The 12,658-nt window shown below is 37.1% G+C and overlaps 1 protein-coding gene across 10 annotated transcripts in view; it reads left to right on the forward strand.

Annotated features, from left to right (window-relative positions):
* Positions 1-8,527, forward strand: part of LOC105046734 (uncharacterized) — a 202,369-nt gene extending 193,842 nt beyond the window's left edge. For 8 of the 10 annotated variants that reach the window (XM_073259546.1, XM_073259547.1, XM_073259549.1 and 5 more), the window contains 5 exons: positions 4,359-4,683; positions 4,794-4,933; positions 5,146-5,261; positions 5,440-5,641; positions 8,077-8,527. In XM_073259546.1, coding sequence (XP_073115647.1) covers positions 4,359-4,683; positions 4,794-4,933; positions 5,146-5,261; positions 5,440-5,641; positions 8,077-8,155 — 862 coding nt within the window. In that variant the 3' untranslated portion in view covers positions 8,156-8,527. Of the gene's footprint in view, positions 1-4,358; positions 4,684-4,793; positions 4,934-5,145; positions 5,262-5,439; positions 5,642-8,076 lie in introns of those variants that run through there. The other 2 variants (XR_012142145.1, XM_073259552.1) reach the window with 2 other exon arrangements.
* Positions 8,528-12,658: the final 4,131 nt, after the last annotated feature.

The raw sequence follows: 12,658 nt of genomic DNA on the forward strand, positions 1-12,658 counted from the left end.
ATGTGATTCAGTCCTATTGTGAGTTTTCGATTAGACTGAGGTCATAGAAAAATTTGTCAAATTCCAACATTAGTTATATGGAAGATTGGCTCGATTCGAGTTCATTTGTGAATTCTCATGAAAACTCTTTTCCTTCACACTTGCTTTGGTCAAAGACTTTCTGAACTCAATTTTGCGAATCGCATAGGACTTCTCCTTTCTACCAAAGTCGATAGATTCCTTTTAGGTGCATCCTACTCTTAATAGTGAACGTGAATCTATTGTAGCCAACATACACCGTAAGGACTTAAATGGCTAGGAGATCAAGTATATGTGTAGTCAAATTATAGTAGCTTCATTGTGAATAGCCGAAGTATCGCAGGTCAAAAGATCACTTACACTATGGAATGCTGTACCATGTCGAACCGACTGGTACACCCTGTATCGAGTCGGACCGGTAGGGAACTGGCACGGTTCGATCGATTCAAACAGTATACTAGCGGAGGAGGGAGGAAAAGAGAGAAAAAGTGAGAAAGGGGAGGAGAGGGAGGTTGGCAGTGGCCTGTTGCGACTATCGGAGGGTTGTGAAAGCATTCGTGGCTTGTCGGTTCGCTTGATAGGGCTTTGAAATGAGCGAGAAAGAGAGAGAAGGGGGAGATCACCGGAGATGGGAGTGGGTGCCGTCGTGGTCGCGGATGCAGGCTTCGTCGAGGCTAGGGGAGGGGGGTGGTGGAAGCGGTGCGGGCGGCATCACGGTCACGGAACAGGGGCTATTGCCACTGTTCAGGCGATCCCTTTTTTTAAAAATGAAGATCAGCAGTGAAGTCAGTAAACTATTTGTCGGCTTCACTGTTTAAATTTTTTAAAAAAAAAAATTAGAATCAATGAAGCTGGCAAACCATTTTCTGGCTTCATTTAAGTTTTGATTTTTTTTAAAAAAATCATGAACAGAGGTGTTGCCCCTGTTTCAGGCCTGCGGCGCCATATGTGTGGGCTATGCTGTTCGACGGCCACGGTGGCCAGTCGGAGGCCGTCCGGCGGCCCCGCCCCCTCCGCCTCTCTTTTCTTTCTTCCTCCCTCTCTCTTTTTTCTCCCGATTCGGGTCCGGTGCCTTCGTCGGTTCGCTGTCGGTTCGGTATGGTATGGAACGATATCGAACTGTACCATCGATCGGCCAAAACGGCCATCGGTATCGAGATGGCGAACTTTGATTCACACCATTGCAGCATTGAGTAAATCACTGACGAGTGAGTAGACATCCAAGTGGTTTCTCGTGTTGGTCACGTTCAGTACAAGTTTTTTAACAACCATCTGCACTCTCGCTTTAGTATCTCCACACTGCAGACTCGAGACTCATCTGTCCGAAAGGGAAGCGATCTGTGCATCGATCTAATTGGATCGATCACTGTCCTTAATGATGATTTCTTGATCGGAAGCTTTTAGGAATTAACTATCAATAATATGTCTCAAATTCTCAACACTTTGAGAATATATATCATCATCTGTTAATCCCTTAGACGAATCATGGATACATATAAAACATGATTGGAATAAAAGTTGCTAATTTTATTAATGAATCAAATTTATAAGTACAACATTATGATCTGAAATTACAATATGCGTCAGCCAACAATTAGCTTCTAGAGCATACATCTAAAGACAATGGCAAGGCTATGAAAGAAACAAAAGATCCCTTGCATGTTGGTGTTATTAGATTGATCTTCTGGGCAAGCTATATGCTGGATGTCTCAGTCTTCAGCTACTACTAAAAGTTGGTTGATTATTTATGCAAGGTCTTCTTTCCAAGCTTTATTGTTGGTCGAACTTGTAATCAGTTATAACAGAAACAGTGAAGCAGGTTTATTGGGAGGATCCCAAGAACAGTGATTCATGTATTCAACTGTTTCCATTAATTGAATTGCTAGACTATAAGTTAGCAGATCGTTGTTGTCTTTGTGATTCCTGTGACTTTGTTGAAGTGATATAATTTTTTTTAATGCACGATGATATTTGGACTGGTGTCCATTTTATTACTTGAATGTTATTAGAAACTGAACAGTAAGCCAATGTTCATGTATAAGAAAAACCAAAATACATTTAAGTGCGCCACACAGAGTGGAAACATCTTGGATGCATAACACACTCACGTGCAAATAAAGACATGAGGGTGTAGAACTTAGAATAATATAGCAGAAATAGGAGTAGGAGCATGTACATGAATTGATGGAGAAAACAATACATTTTGGCCTGCTATGTCTCATAAAAGGAGAGCTGGATCAAAGCAGTTGCCAATTTAAGAACAAATTGCTTCTAAGGTGTGAATAATGATAAAAATTACCAAAAATTGTGCACTACATCTACTTTCGTGGGCCGTGTTTGTTAATTTTTACCTCAAACAGACACGGAGCTTCCAAATATTCCAATGCATTTTCATAGAAATTACTACTATTACTTGATTGGTCATTTTCAAGAATGCAGTTTCTTTTTTCCTTTCTTCTATCAAAATGCTCAAATTTTGTTTTCATAAACTTGGCTGATTAAATCATGGAAATACAAATTGAATTTTTCATGGGTAAATTGGGATCTTATATGAAATAATCATCTTTTTTTTTTTTTGGGCTAAAGGAATAATATTTTGTTCTTTTTTTGAGAAAGAAGTAAACTGCATATATATTTGAAAATATTTTTTAATGATTGAAGGGGTTTTCCATACGAATAATTATGTAAATTTCTTTTAGCAAAAATTGAAGCAACTTTGGCTTCCTTTTACCCAAGTTTTGGAATTTCATCATAAAATGAGGTAAAGCAGCACTTTATCATGTTTTTAATGTTGTTGCAAATTTCATGAATAAAGGTATTCCAATATAATCTGATGTGATCAAGTACCGCCAAACTGCAATTGAACCCTATGTCGGTCGGCCAGCGGTATGGTTTGGTATGGGTCCATACCAGTCCATGCCGGGCTGAACCGATAGGGCAGAGAAGGAGAGAGGGAGAAGAAAGAGAGGAAGAGAGAGGGGGGAAAGAAGGAGAGGGAGAGGAAGAGAGGGCCTCTGATCATCGTTGGAGGCCATCCAATCTCTTGTCGAGCTCGGTAAGTGCGGAGGGAGGAAAGAAGAGGGGGAGATGCTTACTGTCCTCGGCGACCTCCAAACGGATGGCGACACCATGGTGACCTCTCCAACGGCTGGTGAGCCAGTGCCGAGGGATGGGTGGACAGACAGACGGCCAAGGTCGGAGGAGGGCCTTTGCCCTCTGGTTCGAAATAGGGGTTCGCATCCAATTTCACATTTTTTTCCTTTTTATAGGGCGAAGTCGGCAATGCAATTGTCGACTTCATCGTATTTTATTTTTTTTATAATTTTGGTTGAAGTTGGCAATTGTCCCTCGACGCTGGCTTGCCGGCTGTCAGAGAGGTTGCGGCGGCATTGCCGTCCATCCAAAGGCCTCTGAGGGCTTCCAGTGATCCGGTAAGTATCTCTCCCTCTCTCTCGTTCCCTCCCTCTGTCCTCACCAAGCTCTATAAGAGCTTGGATGGTCTCGAACGGTCTCCAAAGGTCGCCAGAGGTCCTTTCCCTCTCCTTCCCCTTCTCTCCCCCTCTCTCTCTATTTCTCTTCCATTGTGCCATTTTGTATGCCAGAACCGGACCAGTATCCCGCCGGTACAATTCAGCATGGTCTGAAACGTCCGGTTCGGGATGGTTCAGAGAATGATGGATTTGATGAAACAAATTAGTAAATATGATTTTTACCAATGCAAAACTTGGATCAACCCTTATTTCTTGTTAGTTTATCTTGTAAGTTAATTTTAAGGACTTTGTGTTAAAATAATTTGGGTGTGACTGTGTAAAGGAGAAAAGCAATCATGGAAGTGAACTTTGGTGGCTTGGTAGATAATTTTGCATAGCTGCATTTCATTGTGTTTAATTCAAGTTTGTATATGGAGCTGTACTAATTGTCGATAGGGTGAAATGTAGTTGATATGTAAGCTCTCCAAAACCAAAACATGTCGGCGAAGTTAAGAGCCAGAATGTAACTCATGATTCATTGCAAGTTTTATGAATACACTAATCCATGCTGTCATAGATCTATGACTTCATATTTCAACAAGTTGAGAGGGAATATTATGGATTACATCATGTGTGGAGACAAGAAACATGAACATTTGGTGTTTTAAGACTATATAAGCATGTAAAGTGTGAGATATGGCCAACTGTGTACATTGTACTTTTATTTATCCTGCCTTTTTTTGGAGTTGTAGTATTGACAAACTTGAAATCAAGAGTTTTCACTTATCAATTGGTACTGCTGGTAAAATAGGAATAATGTGATGCCATTTTTTCTGCACATCTACTCAAGTGTTATTTCTTTATGTTTAGGTGCATGAGTACTAGAAGAGATAACCCGAAGGGTTCACTTTGGAGAGTTGCAGTTGAGGGCTTCAACCGTGTTCTTGTTGATGATGCAAGCAGAGAAATTAAGGATTATAAAAAAGACCCAAATACCTATCGACCTGCAAGAGTACGTCTCTGGAAAGAGGTAGCAGATGTGTATGAAATATTTCTTGTTGGCTCTTGTGGACGTGCTCTATCTTCTGATGCTCCTTCAGCTGAACTGCTCAAGACTGATGAGTTAATCGAGTTGACTGTTCTGAGTGTTCTGGGTGACAAGGTTCTGAAAAGCCAAATAGATGCTCCTCTTGAGGTGAACTACGCACTAGACACATTTTCTCAATGTAGATGTTTTTATTTTTTGAGGATTGACTGTTCAAGTATCAAATAGTTAGTCACCTGAATAGGCATGTCATCTTGCAGATTTTACAACGGTTGGTTACAACTCTAGATCGTTGTGCATCCCGAACAGGTTGTTTGCCTCTAGAGAGTGTTGGGCTTATGCCTTCCCACTGCAGCAGATTCTCATTAAGCTGCTTACAGATGATTTTTTCTTTATGCAGGTAAAGCTATCATATGAAAAATGGGGCAGTATCTGCCAAATTATTCATGTTCTATAGCAAGATTAAATTTACTTTATTCAGAAAATATTATGATTTGATCCTAGAGTGGAAAACCCTTGGTCATATTTTTGAACACAGGCTTTCCATTTAGTCTACAGATTTCAGCATAATGTCTCATTGAATGTGAGCTAACTCACTTATTGTGGTCTTAGTTTTACTTCTGAAGGGCATCCAATGAGATCAGAAGTCAGCAAAGTATCAATTGATATTCTTATGAGGAGATGTGAAATTGTACTAAATCAGTTTTTGGATGATGAAAACCACCTAGGTACTTGATTAGGATATAGATCATAATTTACTTCTTTGTTTTCCATAATCAATAGTCAATAGTTCTTTTTTGGTTGCTATCATGTCTGATGGACTCGAAGGAACCCAAATTCTTGTTGGAACTATGGCATGTTGTCCTTGTCTTGCAACTTCTGAATGCATGAAAATTGTTGCTGCAGGTGAACATCCACTGCCAAGTGTGAGAATTGAAGAGATAGTTTGTGTCCTTCAAGAGCTTGCTCGGTTGGTTATTCATTCTGATACAGCATCTGTTCTTCACTTACCATCACACCTGAAACAAGCTCTAGAAAAGAATGCAAACTTTGGGCATGCCCATCTATTGGTTTTGTTCCCAACATTCTGTGAGCTTGTTATATCAAGGTTTGTTCATTTCATTCCTTCTTCTCTATCTCCACATTTTAATATTTTATCCCTTTAGTTTGTTTTTTAATCTCTAAAAAATAATTATTAGAACTACACTTACATCTCTTCTTTACATGACACGCAAGCCTTCAGGCTTAAAAGAACATCCAACAAGAATGCAACTGCAATAACCATGTATGTTATGAATACCCAGAAAGTGGTGGTAAAGTTAACTATAACCATAGCATTAATCCTTGTCATAAATATTGGGTTCAAATTTCTGAATCCTTTCACAACTTTCATATTAACTTTAACCTTCTCTGTTGAGGTTGTTCAGCACATGTATGAGCACCTCTAATAGTCGGATTTTTCAAATCTTTCTTGCATGTTTGTACTAGTTCAACTAGTTCTTCATCATTTTGTCCTTTGTGCTACTCTTTCACCTCCTTTTACTCATTTGACACTTAAGCTTCCATAGTTTCATTGAGCGTCTGACTCAATATTTTATTTTCTACCATGTGGTTGACACTTAAGCTTCCATAGTTTCATTGAGCATCTGACTCAATATTTTATTTTCTACCATGTGCTTTTTATTTGTTTGACCATTTTATTGCCAACACGTTAACCATACAATATGTTGTGCCTTATTGTAATCTTATAAAAAGAGTCATCCCTTGAGCATTCCTTCTTTCATATTGCACTGTAGGGGTACCTCACCTTCTAAATTTTTTAGATCTGCCTCCATCTGGCTCTAAATTATTTTTTTGTGTAACATATCTGTGATTTGTATACCAATAATAGTTGATGGCAAAAATTTGTATCACCAACATTACATCCATTTATGTGGACATTGCCATCCATCAAATACTCATTCATTGTAAACCAGTCATGTCATGTACCAAACACCATCTTCCACCATAGGTTATCATCTGACCAGCCAATAAGATTTACATTTTGAATTATATTTTGGCACCCATATCCCCCATCCCAATCCCTAGAAGACACACAACCCAATAATTCTCGATTTAATAATTTAACATGATCTTGAGTTTCCTGCATATAAACACCTAAGAGATAATGAATTATATACAAGCAGGTAACTGTTTAACATCTAATTTGTTGATTAAAAATGAATTAAATCTCTTAAAATTGTTGACTTCATAAATTTGAAGAAATTTCATGGTTTGTATGGAAATCAATGTGGCCAATTAATTTCCATCATTCAGGGGCTTGAACAAAATCACAAATTAACAGTTACTTGTCTATTGAAGAATAACTACTAGATATATGAGGACTTGACAATTCATGAGTTCTAATATATCTGGAAAGTTTAGCATGTATCCTTACCTCTTTAGTTACCACATCTTATATAGTCTGTCATTTTACTCTTAGAGCTATCTCGGGACTGAGTTTTTATGTTCATGTTCTGCACGGAAAATTCTTTGGGGCACCTGTGATGTGCACATGAAAGATTGTGGGACCCACAAGTGCTGATTTGCTAATTTCTTAATCAACAGAACCCAATATATGGCAACAAATCCCAGTGATTTGCACAAAACCTCTTTTGCCACATGGCAAGAGAGCTGTTTGTGTGCACATAATAGGAGCCGCACAGCATTACTCATCCAACGTGTCTCTTATTAATTTGCTTGCTCAAGAGATGTGTGCTAGCACATCTGCTATGAAGCATCATTATGAGGGTTTTATTTATAGATTTAAGTCTCATGGAAAGGTTCTTTAGAGAATAAACACTATGATTCCTGGTAATAGAGTTTCTGATGCCTGAAAATAGGATTGCCTTGACATAATTATCTCTTAGAACATGGAAATATCATGCAGTGAGGCACGGCTGCCATGATTGGGACATAATTGGCCTTTACAATCATTATATTTGAAGTCTTTATAAGCATGAATCAATTATTCCTTGGACATAGTTGCAGTGAGAAAGATGCCATGGCCTTAGCCGATGTTATATCAGAATTTGCATTGAAAAGTTGCAGCTTAGCGATGGGAAGTTATGAATATTGTTCTCTACTAAAGATTGCTAAAAGACATCCTGGCACATTTGTGAAAGTTGCTTTTGTTATGAAGACTTTCTAGGGTTGTGCTGGTGAAGTTCACCTTTGGTATCAAGATCCTTTTCCACACCTTCTGATTTTGCAGTTTATAAAGGATTAAACCTCAAAATTATCCCAACAAATTTCCACAATAATGCACCATTCAGCAAAAGCTAGAAATACTTTTGTTTTCTACCTGGAAAAACATTGGGAAACTATTGAACTCGAGCAGCTCAAGTCAGAAGCTTTTTAGATTTGGTATATGTCCATAACCTGCTACTTTTAGACTTTTAGGGTCGCGTGCATCAGAGAGAGACGCAGAGGGGGCGGGGGGGTGTGGCTGATAAAGAATCTTGTCAGTTTCAATGGACTTAAAATTATTCTTTGATGTGACAGGGAGGCTAGAGTAAGGGAGCTTGTGCATGTGCTGTTAAGACTCATTGCCGTGGAGTTGGGACTGCCGCCTGTAACATGAGAATTGATTAACAGAATTGAGCTTGTGCACGTACTGCGAAGGCTCACTGCCGTCCAGTTGGGACTGCAGCATGTAACAGGAGAATTGATTAACAGAATTCCTTCAGTTGGATACTCTGTGCGCATACCCAAATTCATGCTGTGAAATCTCATGTAATGTATCGGCCCCCCAACACACCACCACCTGCACTGCTATCCCCCCCTCCCCAGCCCCCTGGGGTTCTGATTCATTGTAATTTTACTTATAATGTTTTGCTTGCCTTTTATGGAATGCAGTAAGAGCAATTTGTATTATTTCGGATGCATTATGTTTCTTTCGTTGTTCCTGTTTGTTTTCTTACTAATAACAATTGTTTCTTTAACGTCCTCTTCATCTCCGACTTTGTATGAAAGTAAGATTTGATGCAAGAACTATGGTTCTAACCAGTCACGTACAGATTTAATTTTGTTATATTAAAGTCTTGATGTTAGAAAATTCAGTGCACTTTATTGCTTCACTTGTCCTCTGCATTTATTTCTTCAAGCAAACTTCAAAAATATCCCTATGCGTAGTGTATAAATTCCATCCCTTTACGTTACAGGGCATAAGCTTTATTTTATTTTATTTTATTTTTGATTTTGTTCGTTAAATGAGGGTGAAGTATCTGTTGAAACAGACAATTAGTCCAACACATCTCTCTCTGTGTAATATGTGTGATACATCTTTTTTGTGTGCGACGTGTGATACATGTGTTGTGAGAGGGAGGGAGGGAGGGAGCTTTTCTTGTTTGTTTGCATGACAATTGGGATGTCCATTGCAGGAATGATTAGTGCAATAATCTTCGTAGGGTCCAGTTTGTTGAAGACCCCATTATCGCATTCTTTCCATAAGTACCCATAGACTTCCATCCTAGATGCAAGGAAGAAGTGATGGAGCCTAGGGTTTTGCAACAAAGACGGTAGAAAGCCTTCTGGAAGGCTGTCGAGGGTTCAAGCAAAAGTCTGGATGCTGCCCAAAAATTTCTGCATTGGATGCCAACTTTAGATTAGATCTGAATCAACATGCGAAGAAGGGAAAATAACGCATCAAGACAAGAATAAGAAGATAGAAGGAATGGGAAAAGAAGGTAAATGGGGCCAGCGGTAGACTATGGCTGAGTTTCTGTAACAACTCGGCTGTTGAGTTACATGCTCAGTACTTTTATTTATAAAATTAGCCACAGGTTCGTGCATTGCGTGCGGTCGGATGTATGAAAATTATTATTTAAATTATTAATAATAATTAATTAATATTTTAGAAATAAAAATTTTAATTATTATTTTAAAAATAATATTTTAAAAATAATATTTTATTATTAATTTTTTAAAAATAATATGTTATTATATAAATAATATTTTTAAATTAATAATAAAAATATTATTTTTTAAAATAATATTTTTATTATTATTTTAAAATTAATATTTTTTATTTCAAATTATTATTAATAATAAAATAAAGATAATTTTTTTTCTTTTTTTTTTTAAATATTTTTTTCTTTTTTCTTCCTTTCGCTGGTCCCATCCCGATAATGTCAAGATCTAGATCACGGCCATTTGTGCCGCCCCTTGTTCCTTCCCACCGCCATCCATGTCGGATGCATAAAAATAATTTTTTTGATGTTGTATTTTTATTATTATTCAAATTATTATTAATAATAAATTAATATTTTTAAAATAATATATTTATTATTATTTAAAAATAATATTTTTTAAAATAATATTTTATTATTAATTTTTTTGAAATAATTTTTTAAAAAATAATATGTTATTATTATAAATAGTATTATTAAAATAATATTTAGAAAAATAATAGTTTTATTATTATTTTAAAATTAATATTTTTTTCTTCTTCAAATTATTATTGATAATAAAATAATAATATTTTTTTACTTTTTTCTTTTTTCCTTCCCCTTCTCATTTTTTTAATTAATATCCTAGAAAAATAATATTTGAAATTATTATTATTAATAAAATAATAATTTTTTTTTCTTTTGTTGCCTAAATATTTTTTTTTCTATTTTTTTCTCCACTTCTCTTCTTTTCCTCCTGTCGTCTCCCCCCCACCCCCCACCCTCGTCTCGACCCTGGCTCTGGCGCTACCAAATCCCTTACCCTCCCTTCTTGAGCTCTCATGGTTCATATGAGCATCGACGATTGCCCCTCCCCTCGGCTCCGGCCTCACCCCATCGTTGTCTGCGTTGCAACTGTCGTTCGTGTTACATCCAATTCCATGCGACCATCAAACCCCCTCTCCTTCCCTCTTCTGGCTTCGACGCCACCAACCCTCCTCCCCTTTCCTTCCTTTCGTGGCTTCGTCCCGTCGCCATTTCCTCCTGTTTCCTTCTCCGACCTTGACGAATCTGAGCCTTCGTGGCTCTGCACGAGCATCGGTGACTGCCCCTCTCCTCCTCTAGCTCCAATGCCAACATCCCCCCTCCCCTCTCCTCCACTACACTGGCTACGGCACCACCAACTCCCCTCACCTCCTCTCCCTAGCCCTGGCCATGGGTGGTCGTCGGTGCTCGCACGATCGTCGGCTTGGAGCGATTGAATAGAGAGGCTTGGACGGTGGTTGGGGTTCGCTAGTGCTTGTGCGGAGCTATAGGGGACAACATGTCAGTGCCAATGTGGACACGCCATATGGCGTGCAGGGGGGAGCATAGGGAAGTTGAGTTGGCAATGCTCCGACGCTCCTTCGTAGACTATCATTTTATACATATACTAGCATAGTGGACGGACGATGTTCGGATCTATTGATTTTGTAAATGTAGAAGAATAGCCATCATAATAATAGATTCAACATGAAATAAACTATAAATATAATAATTTAGTTTATAATTTAATTAAAATAAATAGAAAAATAAATTAAGCATTCAAAGAAATAGTTTAGATCAAAAACGAATAATACTTATTGATCATCTTATCCAAAATTCTAATTAGTATGATATTAAATCTCACCAATATAAATTAGTGAGATAATTGGCATAGATTCTAGCAAAATGATGGTAAGGATTAATTATTCACAGGTTGAAAGATGTAAGATTTAATCAACAAATTAATATTGTAGACTAACTAAACTATTTGGGTGACATATTTGTTCAAGTTGTTTTTAGAACATAATACATGTAAAAGATATTCCTTCTAAACAAATCATAGTTTAGGAAAAAAAAATTGAGATTTTAGAGAATCAGCTACTTGGGCAGGTACTTCAAGAATAAAAATTTATTAAAATTCTGTAGTAAAATGATGAATAAATATAAATACTATTGAGCAAACATAAACTCTATAGAATAAATAGAATATTTCAAAATAAATATAAATAAATGAGCTTCTGTCCCATCCATATTAATAGCACGTGGGCTTTTATTTCATTTATATTAAATATTATTTTTAATATTTTTTCAAACCTAAAGGAATAGAAAAGAAGCTGTTAACATTTTATTTTATTTATCTATTCTATTATATATATTATATATATTTTAAAAATAATTAAAATTATATAAAATTATATGTGTATGGTGTGGATTTTAAGTTATCAAATAAATCTTGTGAAGATTGATGATTCTAATTCCACAAAGCCTCTTCATAAACCCATCATTTCTTATTATTTCTATCTTTAATCATTTTTAAACTTTTCCATCTCTTCTTCCTCTTCTCCTTTGATTCTCTTCTTACACACCTCTCAATTCTCCCAATAGCATGGACGACAATTTGTCCGTCAGTCACCACTGCCATCAATAATAGTAGCATCTTCGAGCTTGAGATGGAGCAAAAATATACAAATATAGTGATAGATGACGATCTTGTCAAATACCAATAAAAAAATTTTAGAGATCTAGACATTAATTTTTTTTAAAAAAATTATCTCCCTTAATGCTTAGAAAAGGAGATTATCTTTTAGATTTAAAGAAGCCCGAAATAGTTTGCAAGCTCTCTAACTTAATTTTAAAAAAATAATAATAATCTTTTCAATGAATGGGAAATATCATCCATTTGTTAATACTTTATAAATTATTGTTTTAATATTTGACCTATTGTCGGATGCATCTATACTTACACCATCATACATTAAATTGCCTGCACCCTTCTTTTTTCCCTCGGTCAACTCCCAATAAAAGTCAAATGCAAACGGATCATCTCCTCAAGCTACGTGTCACCCCAGCTAGCATGAGACTATGCCATACATCAATTCTAAAATATCAGACTCCATCAACAGTTAGATGTCAATCACCTGTATTCTAGTCATGTTTCAACTTTTGCTTTTGGTGTGAGAAGGATGGCTATTATCGAAAATCCTCTTGCTTTGGTAACAGACTGAGTGCATGTCCTATTGACCCGCTTGCCCCGAAGATCGAGTCACGATCCACTGACTTGTGGCTCCCTTCCACTTTTTTCAAAGCCCATGACATCTCCCTGTACTCCCTCATCCTCCGATGCATCCCCCCTCCATCTCCTCCCCTTCCCCCATCATTCTCCTCACTGCTGC

The sequence above is a fragment of the Elaeis guineensis genome, chromosome 6 (assembly GCF_000442705.2).
Source record: "Elaeis guineensis isolate ETL-2024a chromosome 6, EG11, whole genome shotgun sequence".
NCBI classification, from domain to species: Eukaryota; Viridiplantae; Streptophyta; class Magnoliopsida; order Arecales; family Arecaceae; genus Elaeis; species Elaeis guineensis.